The 25,643-nt window shown below is 44.0% G+C and overlaps 1 protein-coding gene across 1 annotated transcript in view; it reads right to left on the bottom strand.

The window, feature by feature from the left end:
• col22a1 (collagen, type XXII, alpha 1) overlaps positions 1–25,643 on the bottom strand; it is a 407,180-nt gene that overhangs the window by 175,568 nt on the left and 205,969 nt on the right. The window contains exons 13-15 of the mRNA XM_085992460.1: positions 14,157–14,210; positions 11,422–11,466; positions 5,737–5,790 (exon numbers count right to left, since the gene is read on the bottom strand). Coding sequence (XP_085848586.1) covers positions 5,737–5,790; positions 11,422–11,466; positions 14,157–14,210 — 153 coding nt within the window. The remainder of the gene's footprint in view (positions 1–5,736; positions 5,791–11,421; positions 11,467–14,156; positions 14,211–25,643) is intronic.

The following is a 25,643-nucleotide window of genomic DNA, read 5'->3' as shown; positions in this document are numbered from 1 at the left end:
GGAGCACCTCAGCTGGTTTATAAAGGCTTGTGATGTGATTTTTTAGCAAGAATACTACAAAAGATAAGATGGCCTCTCCTATCTCGCTACCTAATAATAAGGTCCATGCCTTGCAATGCAGCGCAGAACTGGTGAACCTTACATGTGCAATCTAATTCAATGTTAAATCTAGTTTCCCTTTCTTAGGCAGTCTTCTTCTTAGGCAGTCCCTCGGAACCGAGGATGACTTGCTTCCACACTAAAAATGAGTTCTCAGGTGACTGATGAGTCCAATGTGGGACCTACAGTCTCTGTCACAGGTGGGGCAGACGGTGATTGAAGGGGCAGGTGTGGGGGGGGGTGCTTGGGTTGACGTGCGCTCCTTCTGCTGCCTGCGCTTGGCTTCCGCTTGCTCCCGGCGAAGAGACTTGAGGTGTTCGGCGCCTTTCCGGATGCTTCTCCTCCACTTTGTGCGGTCTTGGGCCAAGGATTCCCAGGTGTCGGTGGGGGTGTTGCACTTTTTCAAGGAGGCTTTGAGGGTGTCCTTGAAGCGTTTCCTCTGCCCACCTGGGGCTCTCTTGCCGTGTCGGAGCTCCGAGTAGAGCGCTTGCTTTGGGAGTCTCGTATCGGGCATGCGGACGATGTGACCCGTCCATCGGAGCTGATCGAGCGTGGTCAAAGCTTCGATGCTGGGGATGTTGGCCTGAGCGAGAACACTGACATTGGTGTGCCTATCCTGCTAAAGTTTCCCTTTAAGATTCTTCTGAAGACACTTCAGGGACTTCTGTAATGGCTTAATTGACCAGTGTGGTGCATTCTGGCAGAGATTACCTGTGTGGACATTGGCTGACGTCAGGATTTATTTATTTACTTATTTATTTTTGGGATATGGGTGACCCTAGCAAGGGCACATTTATTACCCATCACTTGGTGTCATGATAATGTGATTGTAGGTCTTTTCTTTTCATCGCTGTAGTCCTTGTGGTGATGGTCCTCCTACAATGGTGTTAGGGAGGGAATTCCAGAATTTTGACCCGGCGACGCTGGAGGATTGAGCTTGTTTGTGATGTTTGCCCCTCCATGATTGAAGAGCTTACCAACATTCATTGTTAACACTCACAAATTAATAAGGACCACTTGAGTGAGTCACTGGGGGGGCAACCTGCACCTATCCCAGTAGACTCAAAACCTTCAGAAGAAGAAGCCATGAGAAGAAACTAGAAAGTCAAATAGTTGAGAAAATAAATAAATTAAAAAGGTATTTTTCCAAGCATTGGCAGGTTCCCCAGGCATATGTGCAGAATACACCCCATGCAAGGCAAAGATGTGTCAGTGATGGAAATAGAGACTCAGCTTGATTCAAACTGCAAAACCTCTATATTATGGGATGATTTCCCAGTCAGACACTTCTAAAGCGGAGCAGTGTTTGCAGGGAGCACTGGTTGGAAAACCGTAGGCCTACAGGTCTTGATTTTCCAATCATTTAAATGAATGGCTGGAAAATCAGGGGCTTTGGGCCCACAATTTTTGACCAGTACTCCCTGTGCGCACCAATAGGTGCTGTGAGTGCCCTATTGGGGAATCAGTCTATATATCTCTTCTATGTGAAACTTTTGATTGACCAATAGCCTGTGAACTCAACTAATTTAATTAGTAGTCTCTTGAAAGGCAATAGGATGATTTTTAGGATTTAGCATTCCATGTGCAAAGCTACGCGGAATAGAAGCTTACATTGGGAGTTAATGCTAATGTGTGGAAAATTGAACAAGGTTTTATGTCCTCCATACTCCAATTTCCTACCTGTAACCTTGTTGCACGAACCTTTGTGTTGGGAAATCTAATTCATAAAAACTAAATCATAATATGGCAGCTTGAGGATTTTAATTCAGTGTAAACAAAATTTTGGAAATAAAAAAAAAAGCTGGCATCAGTTAAAGTGACCGTGAAGCTGCTGAACTGTCATAAAAACCGAACAGGTTCACTAATATCCTTTAAGGAAAGAAACCTTCTGTTCTTACCCAATCTGGTCTATAGGTGGCTGTTAACTGCCATCTGAAATGGCCTAGTAAGCCACTCATTTGTACGACCATCACATGGTAACTAGGGATGGGCAATAACTGCCAGCCTTGCCAATGTCGCCCACATCCCGAGAATGAATCAAAAAAATATAAAATTATGAGTTTCAGATCGTGACACAGGTCTGCTCAAAGAATTGTAACAAGGTCTTTCTTCCCCCCTCCCCGTATGCACCTGACTAGCTAATGTTTATAATTAAAAAGCAAACAACCTCCTGGCGTAGAAGGAGATGTCCCTGATTCCTATTTCCTATTACTATTAGCGACAGCTAACAACACTGTGGAGATTTTGCTGTGAAATATGTACTTTCTTCTGCTTGTGGTTCAAGTCAGAATCTGCATCTTAGGCGTTCTGTGGCTGGCAGGGCAAGATGAGAAAGGTCACAGACTTCCCAATGCAGCATGTTGCCAAAAAGAGTAATGCAGAGATCAAAGGTCACACAGCTGCTACAGCAAGAATAGGCAGCAAATCCACATGAAGCCGAATCACCAGATGGAGTAACTTTGGCAGAAGTGATGTTTGAAAAACAAGGTCAGGTGTGGAATATCTATTACCAAAATATCCAGTGTGATATCCTTTCCAAGCATCCAACAAGAGATCTGGTCACTATTTGTAAGTAGTGGGGGAAGAATTTATAAGGGTACATTTGATGATGTCATGTTCCCACAGAGCCTCACTCAATGGGAGTGTAGGTCACAGAATCAATCCTATAATGTTAAGGGACCCACCAGTGACCTACATTCCCAGTGAGCGAGGATCTGGCTGGCATTGCTGAATTTAGGAAGGAGCCTTATTAGTTTTATGTAGGAGGAAAGCTAAAAGTAAAATAATGTAAAAGGAGGACGACCATGGGAGATGGCAAATGAGTCGAGCATTTTCCTGAATTCTGAACCTAAATTTCATTAGCCTTAATCAGACTGTATGAGGGAAGTCTTGCTGTCTGCCTCTGGTTACAGGCTTCCAGTGATGGTTGTGGGTTTCTATGCACTTGTATGATTTGCTTTTGGCTGGAAGTTATCGGGATCTTAAGGGATAAATTGGAATTCTGCAAAAGGAAAATTTATATCTTCCAATTAGCTGTGATTCTGTACTCTGGAGCAATCTAACATGGTTTACTGAGGGCTTTCTCTTACGCTAAGTAGGCTGTGTAGGGTAACATAAATTTGGCAGATCTGGCTTCATCATTGCACAGTTACCTTAGAATCATAGAATCATACAGCATAGAAGGAGTCCATTCAGTCCATCATGCCTGTGTCTGCTCGCCGAAAGAGCGACCAATTAGTCCCACTCCCCTGCTCTTTACCCATCGTCCTGTAATTTTTTTGTTTTTTAAGTCGTGACCCAACTAAAATGATTGGTTTTCCTTTTGAGCCAAATTTCAACAAAATTTCAGCTCTGGTGATGTCATCTTACCCACAAAGCACCACAAACAATGTTAGCATTTTGCATCTAACGCTACGCTAATCTGCTTCCATATTTGAGCTTCAAAGGTGGTAGAAACCTGAAGTGTAAAGAGATTTGTTGTTGCTCTGATGAGCTGCTTTTTCTCGGCTTGCTTCTAACAAAATCGGAAAACTGGTTCTGTGTCCGAATTCTGCGTCTCTCAAAGGCCTATCCCACTCTATGTTGGCCGTAACTGATGTTGTTTTGAGGTGTACAAACTAAGAGGGTGCTGAACTCCGCTAAAGGGCATGGGGTCAAGGTGAACAATGGGACTCGGTGTCCCTGGGTTAGGTCATGGAAATTCACCCAGGGTTACCAGTCCTGGTCGGTATGCAGCATTTCCTCCTGAAAGTGCCGCGGTGCGGACAGAATTATGTGATGCCTCCCACAGTTTAATAAGCTGCTGACACTGTCACATATGAATATTAGTCACTTGGATGAAGTACTGGAGGGAAACCAATGTTGTGGAAATATACACCAGCAAGGAATTAACACTTTCAGGAAAGAAAATGAAAGGGTTTGGTTAGGTGACATACCTCACACAATGTGTGCATAAACAGAGGAGCCATAATCTGGCATGTATTGACACCAAGTTATCATGAGCCTTGTCTGCCGATAAGAGATCTTCTCATGGTTTTGCCAAAGAAAGCAGAGGTATATGCCATTAAGGCTGACAGGGTGTCAAACCAGTGCCATTTTTCTATCAGGCTGCTCCTGGTTGTGCCAGGAATTGAAACTGTGCAGAAACTCCCTGGTGAAGTCACACTGCCCTTCGAAAGGTCACCTGAGTGTTACAAATATTTTGCGGCCGGCGGCATAACTACAGATTACGCCGCCAGCATCCGAATGGAATGCGCACTAACCTGATGGGGACCTCCTTCGAGAACTTGCTGGCAGACGCTGCGGAGCATAGTGGCCCACGGATCCCAGGGGCGCACCGTGTGCGGAAGCGTACCTGGGATCATGTGGGCCGGTGCTCCAATCAGCAAACAGAAGGTCTCTCATTATTTATAACATAGATGTTTATGCACATTAAATCCCAGAAGGCTCTAGTAATGAGGGTTTGTTTTTTCTCCTTTCCTCCACTTCCTGTGCGGATTTATTTTTAAGCTAATGCTTCACGTAGATTGAAAAAAAAATCTAAAACCCTCAATGTAGAAACCGCTTCCTCCAAACTTTTCATGGACAATAAATACTTTTCATGGACAAAATCCTAAAATGCTTCCATTTCCGGCCTCATATAGCTTTTAAAATTACTTGGATTCGTCAGGAGGTATCCCCTGACGCTGCGCAAATAGGCCCTGGACCCGGGAAACACGGCCTCCCAGAGTTAGATTTAAAATGGTGCTTCAAAATGAGGCACGCAGCCTCATTATGATATTTAAAGTGCCAACCCACCTCCTGCCCGCTCACCGTCCCGCCTCCGTTAAAACCGGAAGTGTCGGTTTGGAGGCAGGTTGGGGTCAGGATTCAGATTTCTAACAATTTAAACTCCCATCTGATCCAAACTCGTCCGTTTATTTGGGTTAAAATTCCACCCCCCCTTGTCTTCCCTTCCAGGTGGATGTAAAAGACCCCATAGCACTATTCCAAGTAGAGCAGGGGAGTTCTCCCAGTGTCCTGGCCAACATTTATCCCTCAACTACTATCACTAAAACAGACTATCTGGTCTTTGCTGTTTGAACATAAGAACATAAGAAATAGGAGCAGGAGTAGGCCAATCGGCCCCTCGAGCCTGCTCCGCCATTCAATAAGATCATGGCTGATCTGATCCTAACCGCCAATCTACTATCACAGAACTATCTCCTGAATCTAACAGAATTAGACACATGAAATAGGAGCAGGATCAGGCTACACGGCCCCTGGGCCCGCTCCGCTACCCACAGGGCCATGACCGATCCGAACCTAGACTCATGTCCAAATTCCTGCCCGCTCCCCGTAACCCTTAATTCCCTTTACTTCTAGGAAACTGTCTGGGACCTTACTGTGTGCAAATTGGTTGCTGCGTTTCCCTAATATTTCAAAAGTACTTAATTGGCTACGAAGCACTTTGGGATACTGGTACGACATGAAAAGTGCTGTATAAATGTAAACTCTTTCTTTCTTTCTTTAATTCCCTGATCACAATTTTCCACTGTAAAGCCTGGCACTGCATTCACTACATTTTTTGTGTCATATATAAACAGATAAGCAGAAGTTGAATCCTTTAACTTTGAAAGCTGGGAGGTTTTCACTTACCACTTCTCCAGGTAAGCCTGCTTTTCCAGGAAATCCATCAAGGCCATATTCCCCCTAAGAAAAGGAAGATAGCATTAATTATGATGTATACACAGTAACCTATATCCCTGGGAAACAAATCCCATTCAGAATTTATAACGCAATGTGGTTGTGGGTTAAATCCCACTCCGGAGACATGTACACATAATAGCAATTCAGTGCAGTACCGAGACAGTGCTGCACTCCTGGAGAAGCCATGTTTCGATGAGACAGTAAACCAAGTTCCTGTCTGCACTCTCAGGTGGGTGCTAAAGATCACATGTCACTAATTGAAGAACGACAGGGGAGTTACCCTGGTGTCCTGGCCAATATTTATTCCTCAATCAACACCTAAAACAGATGATCTGGCCATTTATTTCATTGCTGTTCATGGGACCTTGCTGTGCTCAAATTAGCTACTGTATTTCCTATCTTACTACAACAGTAACTATGGGGGGGAATTTTTTGGGGGTCAATGGGCGCCATCGGTGGTGGGTCGGGTCGGGATAAAAACATTTTTGTGACAGTAGGACAGGACCCCACTGTCAACCCGCCGCCCCGCGTCTTTCCCAAATGTTGGGTCTGTTAGGGTTGAGCAGACCCGACATGCAGTGGCGGAAGAGGCAATTCAGGTCATTATGACCTTGTTAACAGACAATTAAGAAGTATTTTGAGCTCACCTTCAGAGTTTACCAGGTCACCCATGGGGTCTACACTGCTCAGGAATCACGTCAGGTAAGCAGGTCGGGAGTTGAATGGCCTCATTACTTGACAGCTGCAAATGTGCTATAAAAGCTCCCATCTCCTTACAGCTGTTCACTTTCAAAGCTCAGAAGCTGTTGCTTACTGCATTTGGAAGACAGATTTATGCAGGGTGCAAGTGTTTGGAATAAACTTTGTATCCAGTGTCACCTCATTGGAACAACATCTCTCACCATTGACAGATCGCTTCTATCATCTGAAGTTCACCTGCCATCTATTACATTAGCATTCCATTGAAACTATCTCACCTTGGACCTCAGAATCCCATCACGATCTGCCCCAACACCAGCAACACCAGGCACACCAGCAGCACCAACAACAACATCAACCTTCTCCGCAATCAACTGAAGCTGCACAGGACACAGGTCATCAGCACCCGGGACGTTGCTGTCCGGGACATCAAGGATGGCCTCACCAGGGCCAGATTTACTTCACTTGATGCTGTACACCCTGGCCACCACATGATGCGCCAGGTTGGCACCACCCCACAACAACGCCATAAACCATCCCTACAATGCCCAAGCCATTTCTTTCACACTCATCAGCAATGCGGGGGGTACCGTTATGTCTCACCATTCAGTGTAACTCACTAAGACACTTCCAAAGGTGCACACAAATCTGTCCAAGAAGGCAAAGTGTTAAAAATAAAGGTTTCAATGTTTGACAGCACATTAATAAAAACTTCACATGAACATTGGCTAAAACACTCAAGTGCCTACCCTTGTGTGTTGTTAGTTGATATGATAGGACTAGGATGAGGGTGAGTGTGAGTGGTAGCTAGTGAGATGGAGAAGTGATAATGTAGATAGAGAGGGGTGGGTGAAGGTGCAAGGTAAGTTGATGTGAGTAAGGATGTGCAGGAGTAGGGTAGGGAAGGCAGAGTGATGGGGATGTGATGAATGGCACAGCAGGATGAGGTTGAGTGTGGCTTTGTACTAACATTTCGTGATCTACTGAGATCATTGAAAAGTTTGCGTCACTGCAGCCTGGTCTTCCTGATGACATCCCTGCTTGTGTCCTCCTGTTCAATGTGCAACCAGGCTGCTTTGGTGTCCTGGGGAGGTCCATTCCACCCATTGGAAGGGAAGAGAACCTCCCTGTGTGCTGTGACTCCCTCCATAAGCATATGGAAGGAGCCATGGGAGAGCATGGGTGCTGCCCTGCACCTTTATGCAGTGCTTGTCAGTGTTTGCAGCACCTCAATGCTGTAGAACACTGACAGCACAACTAAATTTGCGCATGGTCCCTTTAAGGAAACCGGCTGATGATGCATCATCGAATGACATCATCAGACCCGCTTCCTTCAATTGGCCGGCAAACGCGCTGGAAGGCTTAACAAGTCCTAACAGGGGAAAATCATTTTGGACAGTGGGATGGAGCCAGCAGCGAGGCTCGGACCCGCCACCGACGTCGCCCATCCCGGACCTGCCGAGGTTGGTAAAATCCAGCCCTATACTTCAAAAGTACTTCCTGAGGCAGTGAAAGGTATTATATAAATTCAAGTCTTTCTTTTTGCTCCAGATATTCTTACTATTTTCAGTATTCATTAGAGAAGCACAGTGGGCTCCACAGAAATGCATTATGAATGCAAATATTTTAAATACTGTATGCTCTTTTCATGCTGAGGCTTACCAGTGTAATGACAGCCTTAGATCAACTGTATAGCATAGCAGTTGGAGTTAGTGTATCCTTGTGAATCGTCAGCATTTCAGTCCCATTTATAGCTGTCACTCAAACTACCAGCCACAGCTGCATGAGTTCTCTGCCAGAGCATCTTGCTGTAATAGAGCATTATTGGCCCCTATTAAAATATGCTTAATCACAAATCCAGGCTCAAAATGATCTGGTTGTGATATAGTGACATGGGGAAAAGTGGCCCACTGGTTATGGTACTAGACTAGGAACCCAGAGTTCGTGAGCTCCAATCCCACTTTGGCAGGTCTGGTAATTTGTGGGCCTACACCAGAAAATGACCATGAAAGCTGCCGATTGTTGTAAAAACTCAATTGTTTCACTAATGTCCTTCAGGATGGGGATTTGCCACCCCTACCTGTTCTGGCCTACATGTGACTCTTAATGCCCTCAGACAATTACAGAGGAGCCATAAATATTGGGGTTCCAGTGTTACCCACATCCCAAGGACAATTAAACAAAAGGTGAGAATGGGAGGAATAGCTGATGAGAATGACACCAGAATGATGTTTGTCCTGAGCGGGTAAAAGAGATTCCCTTGTTATTGCAATTGGGTGCACTAGACCACCTGGGTGTATCCCATTGAGGCCAATCAGCTGAGGAGGAAGCCCACCTGTTTTCCAGCTATTCATTTACAGTAGATAGATCGAAATTACAGGAAACTTCGCGATATCCGGCACCGAGCTGCTGCCGATCTATCAAAACTTCCGGATAGACCAGCGCTAATGTTGAAGGATACGGAGGTTTTCATCTCCGTATCTGACAACAAACACTGTTGCTTAGCAACAGCTTGTAAACACTCGGCTCGTACCTTGGAAGCGTCTCTGAAGCTGTTGCTAAGCTACAGAGACGCTTTCCAGAGCCTGACTGTTAAAAAAAAATGCTAGAAGAAAAAAAACCTAACCAAAACGGCTGCTGATTTCTGCCATTAGATCGAGGTTTCTGGACATACAACCTCCGGATAAACCAAAGTTTCCTGCAGATGGACTGAAATTTGGGCAGGCTCCCTTCTAGACGTGCCTCACCCAATTTTCTAACTATAGCCTGCACACAGGAGATTCAATGCAATACAAAAGAAAGGAAAGACTTGCATTTATATAGTGCCTTTCACGACCTCTGGACATCCCAAAGCACTTTACAGCCAATGAAGTACTTTTGAAGTGCAGTCACTGTTGTAATGTAGGAAAAACAGGAAAATCTATCCCAATCTTGTCAGAAAGTTCTAAGCTTTGTCAGAAAGTTCTAAGCTTTGATCAGTAATTGAGTGTAATATACTTTACAGACATCAAACGAGAGCCTAAGGGTCCACTATGACAGTCGGCGTGCCATGCTTATTCTGTGCCGGAAGTGCGCCCTGTAATCATATTGGTAAAGAGTCCTTCCTTACAATTTCTAGGCCACTGTATCTTCCCTATTGAATTCCTTTATCATTTGAATGCCTCAATTAGATCACCCCTCAATGTTCAATAAATCCAGGATTAAATGAACAGAAATGTCCTCAAAATAAATATTGGGAAGGCCGAAACCATTGTCTTTGGTCTCCACCACAAACTGTGTTCCCTAGCCACTGACTCCATCTCTCTCCCTGGCCACTGTCTGAGGCTGAACCAGACCGTTTGCAATGCTGGCATCCTATTAACCCTGAACTGAGCTTCCGACCCAATATCCTCTCCATCACCAGGACCACCTACTTCCACCTCTAAGATCATCTGCCTCAGCTCACCTGCTGCTGGAACCCTCATCCATGCCTTTGTTACCTCTAGACTCGACTATTCCAATGCTCTCCTGGCCGGCCTCCCACCTTGCACCCTCTGTAAAGTTGAGCTCATCCAAAAGTCTGCTGCCCCATCCTAACTCGCACCAAATCCCAATCACCCATCGCCCCTGTGCTTGTTGTCCTACATTGGTTCTTGGTCCATCAACGCCTCAATTTTAGAATTCTCATCCTTGTTTTCAAATCCCTCCATGGCCTCACCCCATCCCTTCTCTGTCACCTTCTCCAGCCCTACATCCCTCCGAGTTATCTGCGCTGCTCCAATTCTGGCCTCTTGCACATCCCTGATTTTCATCATTGCACTATTCAGCTGCCCAGGCAATAAGCTCTGGAATTCCCTCTCTAAACCTTTCCACCTCTCTCTCCTCCTTTAAGACACTCCTTAAAACCTAACTCATCGACCGAGCTTTGGTCACCTGTCCTAAAGTTCCTGTGAAGCGCCTTGGGACATTTTACGATGTTAAAGGTGTTATATAAATGTAGTTGTTGTTGTTGTTCTAAATTATTGGAATACAAGCCAGGTTTATGCAACCTGTCCTCATAAATTAACACTTTAAGCCCTGGTATCATTCTGCTGAATCTGTGCTGTATCCCTCCAAGGCAAATATATCTATCCTTCCTTCCCGCGGTTCGGTGCCCAAAACTAAATGCCATGTTCCAGATGGGGTCTAACCAAGGCTCTGTACAACTAAACCATCACTTCCTCACTTTTGTATTCCAACCCTCTTGAGATAAAGCCTGTCTGTTCCCCAACTATTGAATCCCCTATCACTATTGCTTTCCTGACCTTCCTCCTCCCACCCTGTACAGCTGAGGCACCCATGTTGCTGTGGACTTGGCTCTGGCTGTACTCCCCAGAGGAACTATCGCCCTCACCAGTATTTAGAACTGAATGAGATGCACTCAGGGGACTGCTGCACTACCTGCCTGGTCCTCCTTGTCTGTCTGGCGGCCACCCATTCCCTCTCTGCCTGCACACCCTTAAGCGGTGGAGTGACCACCTCCTGAATCCCTTTGTTCCTCCACAACTCATAAGAACATAATATTTTCAGTTTCTAGATGTTTTTCTATTACATCTTTGAGTAAGGATTTCATTATCTTTCCTACCACTGCCGTTAAGCTAGTTATTTTTAAATATAGGAATCACATTAGCTGTCTGCCAGTCCTCTGGCACTATTCCCGTTACTAATGAATTTTTTAATATATGTAATAGTGCCTCTGCTATCTCTCCCCTAACTTCTTTTAATTGGTAGCAGAAAAAGATACAGGACTATGAAGAGAAAGCAGGGCAGTGGGATTAGTTTTGGATTGCTTTAGCGTAGATCCAGCACAGACACTATGACCCAAATAGCCTCCTTCTGTGATGTAAAATTCTATAATTCTAGGCACTAACCTAAAAGCTATCAAACATGCTGCGTATGTTAAAACACTTCTCTTACCTTCTGTCCAAGAGATCCTTTCTGACCCCTTTCACCTTTGTTACCCTAGAAACAGAAAAATAGCAATAACTGGATGTAATAAGAACAGATACTGTGCCCATTTCCAATAATGAATACTGGGTTTGCAATAGACTACAATATTGATATGTTGTCAATTACTTTATGATCCTTTTACTCCAGCCTATTGGCTACATGAGACAGAAGTACTTCTGATGGCACATCTTGTTTTATAAGTCTAGCCTGTGCAATCTCCAATATATTGCTAATGTTTACTTTAAGAACGTATGTGATTGCTACATACTGTTTAGTGGTTAGATTAGTAATCTACATAATTTGTTTACATACATAACCAGAGAGAATAAGTTTAGGTAGTCCAGAAAATTAGAGAGTGAAAGATATGGGCTGGATTTTCCCAGGCCACACCCGCACGGTGTGGGGGGACTCAGGAGAAAGCAGGAAACCTGGAAGATTGGGCTTCCCGGCACGTTCCACAGCGTGCATGCGATGTCAGGGGTGGGGTCCCCGCCTAGAAGCCAGCCTGATTGACAGGCTGGCTTCCAATTGGGCAGGGTACGTGGAGAAGGAGGCCGCAGGATAAGGTAAGTGCTGGGCCCAGGGTAGCGGGGTGAGGGGGGGGTCGAAGTCTGCAGGAGCGTCCAATTCCGGGGCGGGTCCAATCCCCGACCCCAGGTCTGAGTCGCAATCCCGGTGGGGGGGGGGGTTCCAGGCCTGGGGGGGTGGGGTCCGATCTGGGTGGTGTCCGAACCCCGACCCCGGGGGATGCGGGCTGATGGTGGGGGAGCTTGGGGGCCGGGATGAAGCACTCCTGCTCCTCACGGCCCACAAGGATTGCTCCCCAAGGCTGAGGACGCCTCGTTGCAGCCACCAGGCTCCCCGGCCACCTGCAGTAAAACCTGCAAAGCAGGTTAAAGTAGAGGCTTCAGGCCTCATTATAATATGCAAATTGCCAACCCGCCTCTTGGCAGCAGGTTGGCAGCCTCCCTCCCCCCAGTCCCTCCTGATTTAAAGGTGAAAGTGGGCAGGTTGGAGGCGGGTTGGGGTCGGAGTTCACATTTTCTGCAACTTTCACTTCCCCCCCCATGTCTCCGACCCACCTGTTCTTGCCTCTGAAAATTCTGTCCATTACCTCTATGGCTCATAGCCTCTCTAGCTTCTTTATTAATAGATCTTACAAAACAGATGCACAGAGACGGCATCCCATCAGCCACCTAAATGTGACCAGGGATTGATTCGGATATTTGCTTTGCTGATGATGAAAATTCAGCAAAAACCGTAATAACCTCAATAACTAATGGCTCCACATCATGAAACACAGAAGCTAATTTGGGAAAAAAAAGACTTATTATTTTAAAACAGCAACTTGGATTTTATAGTGCCTTTAATGTAATGAAACGTTTCAAGGTGCTCCACAGGTGGGCATGACGAAATGGAGACTGAGCCAGTAAAAGAGAGATTAATAGAAACTCGAGTCTGGAATCGTCAGAGTAGAAAGTCAGTAAGAACAGGGTGATGGGCGAATGCTTAGAGTTCTGGACAAGTTTATGAAGAGAGGATGGGAGTCCGGCAAGAAGAGTGTTGGAAGAATTGATTCTGGAAATGAAAAATGGTTACAGCAGCAGAGAGTTGAGGCGGGTTATGGAGGTGGAACCAAACGGTTCTGATGATGAATAAACTATGGGGATTAAAGTTCAGCTCAGGGCCAAACAGGATGTCAAAGTTATGAATAATTTAGTGCAGCCTGACAGAGTAGTTGGGGAGGGAGATGGAATCAGTACAGAGGAGGTACAGTTTCTGGTGGGGCCCAGAGACTTTGGCTTCGGTCAAATCAAAAATCAAATCAAATCAAATCAACTTTTATTGTCATTGTTAGTGCACAAGTGCAGTACAACGAAATGTAGGCTTGCGGCTCCTGAGAGTGTACATTTGGATTAAGACATTTAAACATACAACATACATTTGGCTTGTAGTATATTAACATAAATATGACCATAATAAAGTGCATTGGCAGATGTGCAGGCTTTAGAGTTTATTTGTGGAGTTCAGTAGGATGACAGCCCTGGGAAAGAAGCTGTTCCTAAATCTGGTCGTACGGGTGCGAGTGCATCTGTAGCGTCTCCCAGATGGTAGGAGGGCGAACAGACTGTGGCTGGGGTGGGTAGGGTCTTTGATGATGGACCGTGACCTCCGTAGACAGCGTTTCTGGTATATGTGCTCTATGGTCGGTATATGTGCTCTATGGTTCGGTCTTATTAATGTTGAGCTGCAGAAGTTATGGCTCATTCAAGACTTGATGTTGGACAAGCAGTCTGACAGTACAGAGGCAGTTGAGGGGTTGAGAGAAGAGGTGGAGAGATAGATCCTTGTTTTAGAGAGGGGAAAATGCGGACAGGTTTCCTGATTCTGAACGCCATCCACTATAAGTGCGTGGGGTGAGGACAGGGCTCAAGTTCACGGTTGGATAGCCTGTCAACATTCATTGTCAAAGCCCAGTCCTGATATATGGAACTTCGGGTGAGGTACATGATGTTGCAAGGAACCTATGGAAATATACTCCAGAAAAGGACTCAACCGTTTCAGGAGGAAAGGGGAGAAGAGAAAATCGGCGAGAAAAATAAGCGAAAGATAAAACTCCCCACTGAATCAAACATAGAAATACCAACTAGACTTTACAGCCACGATAACAGGCAAGTGGCAAATTCATTGCATCAACTCACAGGTGGTCCAGCGATGCCTCTAAAACCCTGTTCTCCTGGATAACCCTGGTCTCCCTGTTGGAAAACATGAGCAGTTAAGAAATGAAAATTCATTTAAAACAAACTGTACTATACCTACCAAAAATAGGAACAGAGGTGATTGAACTACAGAGTTTATTTCCTGCACTATAACAGGACGGAAAATAAGTGCAATTTAAAAAATATATATATTTAACTGCAGCTTCCTCACAAAGTAGGTGGGCACTTTAAATTTCTTTCTGAGGAGGTGGGTGGGGGTGGGGGTGCTGGAGGAGGAGGGGGAACCAGCACTCTGGCAAGTTACAGTTGGATTCCTGGTATCTGTACCATGGGAGGCACCCAAGATTCATCTCTAATGGTACAGGTGCCCGCCAATACCATGCAAAATAAGGAACCTCCCCCCTGACCCCTGAACGTTAATCGAGATCAGCAGCGGAGATTTGCAGTGGGCGCGATCCATGTGTAATTACCGGGATCGTAGGCCTGCAGATTTTACATAGAATTACATCAAAATTACAGCGTGGTAACTGGTCGTACGGCCCAACCAGTCTGTGTTGGTGTTTATATCCTCCACACATGCAGTTATAATCACATACGTCTCTGTTCCTGTATCCTTTTATTCCCCTTTCCTTCAACTGTCAATCCTAATCTTCCTCACAAACCTTTATGTAAAAATGTCGCACGGCTATTGATTTTTGCTAGTGTGTCACCAAAGTGTGAGCCTAGATAGTATGTGTTGGGCTAGTTGACCAAGGAAGGCATCTGAGGCAAACCATTCCTATTCTCACTCAACAGCCTCTCATATGATCAGGATCAAGAAACAAGGCTGATTTCTGCCTCCCTAACCCAGGCTGCTACGCCAGTTATAGTGCCCTAGGTGTGATTAGATAATTCGGCAGAGACTAGGGAATCTACTCTCCCAGTCTGTATGGATCCGTTGCATGCTGTCGTTATTAAATAAATCTTAACTTCAATTTCAATAAAATATATTGTTATAAGCACCAGCAAGATATTTCCACTTTTCACACTGCTGTGTGTTGTCTTAATCAGACTTCAGTTGTTCACTTGAGTCGTAACAAATTCAGTCTTCTGGTTATAATCATTTTATTCTTCAACTTCAGCATAAAAAGCAGTTTACAAGCAGAGTATAGTTACAGATAGAGCACGCAAACCTAGGCATGGGTCCTTTCTCGTGCTGCTTGAACAAAGGAAAAAGCTTATACTTATACACTGTTTTCTGATCAAACTGGAATTGGCATTGCCTAATATGGTAGTCTCTGGCTACTACATAGTCCAGAGACACAAGTCTACATTTCCTTCAACATACATCAACAACGTTAAATGCATGTAAAAACACTGTAACCTTGATGTGGTAAGCATAGTCGCTAGAAATTCTTATCATAACATTTTTAATCTAAACATTCTATTATGAAAATATCCAAGGCCGTTTGGTTGTGAACATCGGCTGTTGCTAAGTGAAATCTGCATCTCTCTCTCTTTCTCTCTCTAATGATGCCAACTACATCTTTTCCCTATATTGAATGAACTAAACATGAACACCTTTCAGAAGCTGAATTAACCGAGTTCCATATGCCAACACTGTGGCAGTTTGGATGATCACCGAACTTGCATGTCCATAATATCAAGGTGCTCAGCATGTCAGAAACTGCTCTCTGTGGGTCTTTCCACATGTGTGAGGCAGATGTCCATCATTTAACTTGATGAAGAATCGCTGGGATCTGGGTCAACAGCTAGGAGACCATTACCTGGATGCTGGGTATGAGAACACATGTTCATATATTGCTCTTACCATGGCTGGATTATAAATAGGCAAGTAGCTGAAACTCTGCACGTCCAACTGTTCACTGAGGTACAGGCCACAAACTGAGAACGGTAGAATACAGCAGGGAAATAGGGGAGTCAGCTAAGGTCTTTAGCAGTTGAATCCAATGTTCACACATTGCTGAAGAACTTGTAGGGCTAAGATGGAACTGGCACTAGTGGGGGCAGTACACACTCTGTCCAACTGCTAATCAGTGCCCATATAGTAAGCTGTACATTTCCCTTTTAGTTTCTGAAAAACATAGGTTTCTGTATGAAACATTTTAGAATGGATGACATTACTAGGATTTGCCTAGAGGTGGACGATGGCACAACAATATAAGAGAATTCATAAGGGACATGACAGTCTAGAATTTACATTGTGTACATATTTCAGGTCTGATTCTGATTGGACAGTCTAGTTTTTGAGAGGTCTTTCTGTAAATTTCTAAAATGACATCAAAGTCTAATTTTTTGACAACAGAAATCCATTTTTTTAAATTTACTTCTTTATCTCATGATACTGAAGCAATATAGTTATTATATTTATTAAGCTTTTCAGTTAATTTTTATCACCCTAAGTACAGTGTGTTCTTTGCCTGTGGCAGCTCTGTACACAATGCAAGACTTAGTTGACATTGAATTTGGAATTAATCTATCTTTGGCTGAATAGCAGTAAAGTTTAATGTGGCAATGCATCAATCTGGTGCTACTTTAGATATATTATATATAAAGATCAGGGGCGAGAATTGTAACTTGGTGCGTGTTTCTGGCATGTGGGAGGTCAGGGGGGGATGTCATCAGTTTGACTCCCGGGCTCTTTTAACCACTGGGCCTCATTTACACTCCACCGTCCAGCTGCCTGCTTGAAATGGGCGAAGAGGCAGCTGGCTGTGGGCAGGTCAAAATTGTACGGCCTGGAGGCCACTTTCCAGCACCAAGGCAAGTCACATAGGAGCCTGGGGCAGCAGAGGCACAGACTTTTCTTCTGGGGTCAGGAGGAGCACTCCCATTCTTCCTGGTCCCACTAAGGAAAGTACACCATCACGGTATACTTGTGACATCCATTTTCTCTTTCAGTCTACGATACCTCACCACTTACCTGTATTGAATTTTACCTGCCACTTTTATCAAACTCCTTTTGCAGATCCCTGAATTCTTCCACTGACTTGAATCTTCCTACATTACAATAGTGACTACACTTCAAAAGTACAGTACTTCATTGGCTGTAAAGCGCTTTGGGACATGCTGAGGTCATGAAAGGCGCTATATAAATGCAAGTTATTTCTTATTTTTCTTTCTTAATTTAGTATCATCTGAAAACCAGTCCAGTAGCATTGGGTATCTGAATCTAAATGATTAGTGTCCATTCGGAACAGTAGGAGCCTCAGCACTAATCGCTGGGTCTGGCTAAATGGACCGTAATGGCCTTTTTTGATCCCATATATTCATATGTTCCTGGGGCACTCCACTCAGAGTATATCTTCTCATCCTGCCATCACGTCCTAACGAGGAACAAATAGTGAGTGTGAATAGGTTTAAGTCTTGCTGAGTTTCCCCCTTTAGTCGAATAATTTGTTAGCATTCGCTGTCAAGGCTCACGCATGAGTAATAGATGATAGGCAGCTTCCATGGAACTACATTCCAATATTAGCCACCACGTTCAGCAGAACAGGGGAGAAAATTTGGAGGAAAATATTCATATATTATTTTTATTCTCTTAACCAGAGTTTATTTAGTAGCAGATATGTTGATTTATTTTAGCAAATGCTAGTTGATAATGCAGCAGCAACGTATTCTTTCTTTACATTTCCTGAGGGAATAGAAAGACATGGATGCAGTTGAACTGTCGGGATTAACTTACAATCTGGAAAATTGCTGGTCTGTCAGCTGGTGGTAACACAAGTTTTACAAGTACAGCAAGAAGTCAGCAACTGTAAAACTCATAATAGATTCAAGGCAGGACTGCTGGTACTTCGCTGCTGAACTTTCTCAAGCCTGATGACAGCAATTGTGCAATTAGTTCCTTGTTGGAATATTAGATGCAATACCATCTGTAACTCCAGGTGGCAGCACTACTACTAATCGTGTGATCATCACAATTAGAAAAATACAGTGGATTCGTCAGGCAAGATTGCTGTGTACTCCAACATGCACAGTTTTATCTACATTGTGTCATAATTTCTGCAATTATCTCTGCCAACAGTATCTCAGCCTAGTTCATCAGGGGGTTATGGCCCTAAATATGCAAAATGATCAGCTTTGAATACTCTGTAGAACATAATGGCTCCTGGGCTAATGGAACTGTAAACAGTCATGTCAAGGAAAGCAGCCAAGAAAAGGTTAGTAACCTAGGCTGTACAGTTAGACAGTCTCATGTTTCAGGATTTTTTGACCATTTTTCCACAAAATGGATTTGGGAAAAAAATTGCACCTTCAGTGTTGAACTTTAAATACAAAGTGAATTTAAAAATGAAAGCCACAAGCTGTAGGCATTTGTCGTATAGGTGCAAAAAGTCAGATATTGACACAATTACCCAGGGTAATCAAAAATAATAGGGGAGCCATTATTTCATCCCAGGGGCTCCCAATATTCACAATGGGGGTGAATGGAATGCCCCTTCCCGTTGAACTTTGCACAAAGTTAGTTTCAAAGGGAGGGGACACAGTAGCAGGCTTGATTATCAATTCTTCTCATCGACACCTGGAGCGGTGAAGCCAAGCTCCAACTTCATGTGGGGGCAGGAGGGCCTCGCATGTGAGCTTTGGTTAAAGGAAAAACCGCGAGGGCCTTCGCTGGGGCAGCCAGGCAGCAAGGTGCTGTGATGACACATAGTAGATGTTAGATAATTAACTTTAAGTCAAGCACGATGACTCGCTGAAGTGGGGTAACATAGAATATTCATTATTTTTATATCATTAAGTTACATAAAGTTTTACTGATTGAACTATGTAAATCTGATTATAACTGTTGATCTGCATGTTCCCTTTACTGTGAAATAAAGCATCTTTAATGATTGGTATCAAGTGTCCCACAGCGGTAACTCAGTCTGTCATTGGAAAAATTGAAGAAATATACATGTGAAAAAAATGAGTATCTGGTCCAGCTTGTAAGGAGATGTTATAGTTGCATCCCCAGGTTATGTACAATATACCAGAAGATATCAGGCAGTGTGAATCAGCGCCCATAAAAGTAAGATGCTCAGACAACTTAGGAGCGCAACTGATGCAGTTGAATCTGTAACAGACCAATATTGTTAAATTTTGGTTGAAATAACCTTGGAGGGGAGAAAAAAATCTTTCAAAATCTTTCCTAATGAGATTAAGTGGGGTTGGGTAGAATCCATGACAGAACTCTAGATCACTGCTATACAACAATAAAGCACGCCTACCGTGCCATTGCTCGGCTGGGCTTCGGCAAATCAGACCACATTTCCGTACTCCTACTTCCTGTTTACAAACAGAAGTTAAAGAGCACACCCACAACAGTAAAAACGGTGCGAAGCTGGACAGCGGACACAGAACTACAACTGCAGGGCGGGTTGGAAATAACAGACTGGAGTGTTTTCAAGAACCCAGACCTGGATGTGTACGCAGGTCACGTTACTGGATACATTAACAGACTGGTGGATGAATGCATTCCTACCAAGACTGTCCGTTTATTTCCTAACTGCAAACCATGGATGAACTCAGACATCCGCAACAAACTAAGAGAACGGCGTACCGCTTTCAAATCAGGGGACACCGAACTCTACAAGAAGGCCAAGTATGGCCTCAGAAAGGCTATCAAAGCAGCAAAAAGAGACTATAAGAACAAACTAGAGTCTCAGTATGGCAGGGGCTCTGACGCCAGACGCATGTGGCAGGGACTAAGGGCCATCACCAACTACAAGGGGAGCTCAGTGGGAGTCACCAACACCGATCCCTCCCTACCAGACGAACTGAATACTTTTTATGCTCGCTTTGAGAGGGAGAACACTGAGCCGGCCATCAAAACCCCCAGCCACCCAGAGGATTACACATTACAGCTGACTGAACCCGAGGTCCGGAGAACCTTCAGGAGGGTGAAAGCACGGAAGGCAGCCGGCCCAGACGGGGTTTCACCCCGTGTCTTCAAGACCTGCGCAGACCAGCTGGCTCCTGTGTTCACGGACATTTTTAACATCCCATTGCAGCAGTCTGTTGTACCAGTGTGCTTCAAGGAGACAACCATTGTGCCGTTACCTAAGAAGACCAAGGTAACAGGCCTCAATGACTATCGTCCCATGGCTCTAACATCCATAGCCATGAAGTGCCTGGAAAAGCTGGTCATGACACACATAAGCAGCATCATATCCGATTCCTTGGACCCATTCCAGTTCGCATATAGGGCGAACAGGTCTGTAGACGATGCCATCTCCCTAACACTACACACTGCCCTGGAACACGTAGACAGGAGGGACACTTACATCAGACTGTTGTTCATTGACTACAGTTCTGCATTTAATACTATTATTCCCTCCAAGCTGGTCCTGAAACTGAGGGACCTAGGCCTGGGCACCCCCATCTGCAATTGGATTCTGGATTTCCTGACTGGTAGGCCTCAAGTGGTGAAAATAGGGAACAACACCTCATCCACTCTGGTTCTCAACACCGGAGCGCCACAAGGCTGCTGCCTCAGTCCTTGGCTGTACTCTCTGTTTACACATGACTGTACAGCCATACACAGCAATAACCAGATTATCAAGTTTGCCGACGACACCACAGTAATTGGCCTGATAAGCAACGATGATGAGACGGAGTACAGAGATGAGATAGTCCAGCTGATGAGATGGTGCAATGACAACAACCTTGCCCTGAACGTTGGCAAAACTAAGGAGCTCATCGTGGACTTCAGAAGCCACCGAGGGAACCATCGCCCCATCAGCATAGACGGGACACCAGTGGAAGTCGTCAGTTGCTTCCGATTCCTGGGTCTGCAGATCTCTGATGACCTGGCCTGGAACCATAATACTGAGGCTATGCTGAAGAAGGCACACCAGCGCCTCTACCCTCTACGGTGCCTGAGGAAATGCGGCATAAGCACACAGTGGCTTGTGAACTTTTACCGCGGCACCATAGAGAGTGTTTTGACGAGTGGTGTCAATGTGTGGTATGGTAACACCACTGCACAGAACAAGAAAGCCATCCAGAGAGTTGTGAATACGGCAGAAAAGATCATCGGGTGCTCACTTCCATCCATCGAGGAGATCTTCCAGACCAGGTGCCAGAACAAGGCCCGCTCCATCATCCAGGACCCCAATCACCCTGGGCACAAACTGTTCTCCCTCCTGCGGTCCGGACGTCGGTACCGCAGCATCCGAACCAGGACCAGCAGGTTTAAGAACAGTTTCTATCCACAGGCAGTGCGCCTACTGAACTGCTAATCGCACTGCCCCATATATTATAGTTATATGTTTATGTAAATATATATATTATACTTATATTACCATATATTTATCATATTACATTACTATTATTTCCAGTGGTAATTGAGGCTTTTTTGCACTATTCATCATATCCTGCAACTTGGACTGTTATTGCTATACTTTTTGCTTATTTGCTTATTGTTTTTATTTATACTTGTTTTTATTTTTTTGCTTTTATATTATATGCTTGTATTGTGGGAGTGAGTGGGGAGTAAGCATTCCATTGTACTAGTTACATATGGCAATAAAATGATCTTGAATCTTGAATACATGATGTGGAAGGAATGGGCTTGACAAAGAGACATTTTTCATTGATGCCTTAAGTTTCTACCATTTATAATCACTATAACGGGAATGTTTATGTCAGTATAATGGATATACCTTACATAAAGGGGTGGCCAGGCTTTATGTCTTCCTGGGCCTCATTGGTACATGTCATGGAGCCTCATGGGCATAGTTGTTATGAGTTTAGCCATCAATGCCAAGAACCTTCATTTCCATATCACTGGACCTACATAATTCAAACAGGACAAGCCAGCAAATAATAAATAAAAACGCAAATTGGACTAAGTTACCTGAGTCCATGGATTGTAGGTTAGTCACTTTCATAGTATATCTACAAACAAAAAGTTGCAGAGAAACCTCTACTCTTTAATACAGAGAGAAAAGCTAGTTCTGTTTTTTTCATGAATGGAAATGTTTCATCATATTATGAGTGGATATTGGAGTTATCCACACTGGACAAATTCTACATGTAAAAGTTTTCAGCCACAAACCACATGTGCCAAATTATAAACATGGTTGAAAGCAGCAAACAGCATGTGTTACATTTTTTGCTAAGGTATAGCCAAGTAGCCATTAATGTATTCTTTTCTTCCTCTTCTTATCTTTCCTTTTCTCTCTTTTTCAATTTCTTTTTCTTCCATATTTGTCCTTCTTTCTTTATAGCCACCTGGCTGTGGGATTTCTAAATCTTTGGGGTGAAATCGGTCTTTGGCGACAGTGTAAAAATGGGTGATGACAATCGGCAGCCTGTTTTAGAGCACGCCCGATTGACATCAATGGAAAAGAACATCAGCCACGTGTAAAACAGACTTCCGATTCACTTTCACACATTTCATGCTCCAACCAAACATCAAGGTAGTATCAGCCGTGGTTCAGTTGGTAGCACACTCGCTTCTAAGCCATGAAGGTTGTTGGTTCAAGTCCCACTCCAGAGACTTGAGCACAATAATCTAGGCTGACACTCCAATGCTGTACTGTCAAAGGTGGCATCTTTCAGATGAGACCTTAAACCCCGGCTGGCTGTAAAGTGCTTTGGGATGTCCTGAGGTTGTGAAAGGCCCTATATAAATACAAGTTCTTTCTTTTAATTTCACCCCTTTTTTTCCCTGGTTGGTGAGATAGCTTTGAAACCAGAACTCTCCCAGTGGTCAGTATGATAGTGAAAGTCCTCTTAAGCGGCAAGAACTATAGTTTTAATAGAAGGATTTCACGACTGTAAGAATGCTGGGATAGTTTTGCCTCCACCTGCTTTCTCTTCATCCTCCATGAGAGAAAGCATGAGAAATGTTGGGAATTACTGGCACCATCTACCAATACTGAGATCGCAATCCTCAAGCAGAACAGTGGGATAATGCGATCTTCTGCATAGGACTACTACTGAATGTAGGAGAGTCCATGGCCTGGTGCCTATGACCTTTTCTTTCCAACACACAGTTGGTTTCCACATAAAAATAAGAGTTTAAATGAATATTTTTGTTGTTTTTGTAGCTAAAGGAAGCTGCTAGAAGCTGCTTTCACATGGCACTGTCTAATTGTGCTATCACAAAGCAGTGTACGTGTGCTTGTTATATCCAAACCTGCTGCAGAACAGAGATGATGAGTAAAGTTTAGGCCACCGTAAAGGGATTTAAGTTGTAGCATTTATACCGGTTAAATGAATGAATTATTGTAAGGCTTTACACTGCTGTGAGTCACCGTAGCATGGCTGGGATCAAAAAGTCAATATATTGGGGAAGAGGGGAAAGTTGAGTCAACGTCGCTCTGCTCCTCAGTGCTATATCTTGGTCCTAAAATGCAGTCCATCGCTGTGATTTTAATGTTAACAGAATTAAAAAAGCATTTAATTTCCTCCAATTCATGGGTCATTATAAAACCGCTTAAGTGGCATTTCTATTGGTACAATACATCTATTGTAAATCCATCTATGCCAAGGTTGAATCGAGTGAGGTCTGAGCCTACTAATAATCTGTTCATAACTGCTGCACTAAAGAACAAGACAACATTCAACACCATCACACCCCATAGACACACTAATCCAGATCTTCAGTAACTACCAATTAACGCATATATTCTCTTTCAACACAAGACTGAAAATTCTTTCATGTCGATGTGTAGCAATGGCTCTGCTCCAACTGGTGTGAGAACTGAGCCAAGTTCATTCAAGCTTAAAAGTATCCCCTCCCACTCCTCAAAAACGGAGTTCTTGTCAAGGCTAGCAGAGATAAAAATTTCCGATAAAGAGAAAAAAAACTGTTCCCTGGAGGGAGTTTATCCATTGAGTAGCTGAACCACAGAGGTGAGAGTCCCTGTCGATGCTGAGTTTATTGAGGTAGTAGTAGGGGTGTTACAAATAGTCTCCCCGGGTTAGGAAGAGTAAAAAAGAAATTGGCCAGAGTCCCTGCGCCTGATTGCTATCCGGTGATTCCTGTTAGAAGTGCATGTATGTGGATGTGTGCGAGGATAGAATCAGGCTCATCTGTGATCCCGCCTCCCTAATGCTGAATAGTCTACCAACGATCACTGTGCTGCGAATAATGGCCATTTAGGCAACATATTGGAAGGTACCCAGCATGCACTCAGCTGTACAACAGCAAGGAGTCAATGCCTTTAGCAAGGGAGAAAACTGAGAAGAAAAGGAGAAAGCTATTACATGGTTCATGTAGAAATATAAATTAAATCTTTGTGAGAAAATTATAAAAACAAATTGGAACAATAATGTTAATCTTCAGATCCCATCATTAAAACAGTTACAATGGAAATGAATGATAGCACTCAGTAAAAGAGAGGTTAAAAGCCAGCTGCTCTGCATTTTATAAATAGGATAGTAGGTGGCTACCAGCTAACAAAAGAATTCCATGCCCATAACCAATTTCCACACTGTAAAGTGACAGCTGCTTGCTACCTATTTATTTTGCTTCGCTACACTGAATGGTCAGCAGATTTTAAGTCCTCAATCTTTCCTTCCCACTTCCTTCCGGTGGTGGCAGTAGTGAGTCGCTGTATGGACTTGATTAATGGAGAAAGTTGGGGTCCTCTGATGGTTTAATTGTTATAAGCACAGTCATGCATTGTATCGGCACGCAGACCAGAGCAGAAGTTTCCTATTCAATTCTTGTTCTTGGTCAGCCGTGGCTCAGTTGGCTCAAGAATCTAGGCTGATACTCCAGTGCAGTACTGAGGGAATGCTACACTGTCGAAGGTGCCATCTTTCAGATGAGACGCGGGTGGACATTAAAGATCCCATGGCAATATTTCGAAGAAGACCAGGGGAGTTATCCCCAGTGTCCTGGCCAATCTTTATCAATCAACATCACTAAAACAGATTATCTGGTCATTATCACATTGCTGTTTGTGGGAGCTTGCTGTGTGCAAATTGGCTGCCGTGTTTCCTACATTACCACAGTGACTACACGTCAAAATGTACTTTATTGACTGTAAAGTGCTTTGGGACATCCGGTGGTTGTGAAAGGCCCGATATAAATGCAAGTCTTTCTTTCTAGCTCACTGCTAAAATTGGCCTCAGTATTCTTGGGACGAAAAAGAGAAAAATCAGCTAGGGTTTCTGCTCTAGATTTCTATCCCATGGCTCCTGTTGGAAAGTATGTATATGTGGAAAGTGAATGAGGGCAGGATTGAGTTTGGCTGTGATCTGCCCACAACCTGCCGACACTCACTGTTTAGATAACGGAGGGCTACTGTGCCCATGGAGTTGCATCCCAGCAAGATTAAACACTTTAACGAGAGGAGAGAAGGGTAAGTGCTGAAAATAAAAGAGACAGTAGAGGGCAGTAATGTGATTGATAAAAGCAGACCAGGGACCAGTGCTATGCTTTAACAAAAACACTTCCTTCACCAATGTTCTCCTCTTCTGAAGCCATTGACCTTTTGCTGAATGTTCAAAATTGCAGGTTATTTT

The sequence above is a fragment of the Somniosus microcephalus genome, chromosome 7, assembly GCF_052327205.1.
Source record: "Somniosus microcephalus isolate GS21.2 chromosome 7, FLI_Smic_1.0, whole genome shotgun sequence".
Taxonomy (NCBI): Eukaryota; Metazoa; Chordata; class Chondrichthyes; order Squaliformes; family Somniosidae; genus Somniosus; species Somniosus microcephalus.
This window is presented reverse-complemented; position numbering and strand designations above follow the sequence as displayed.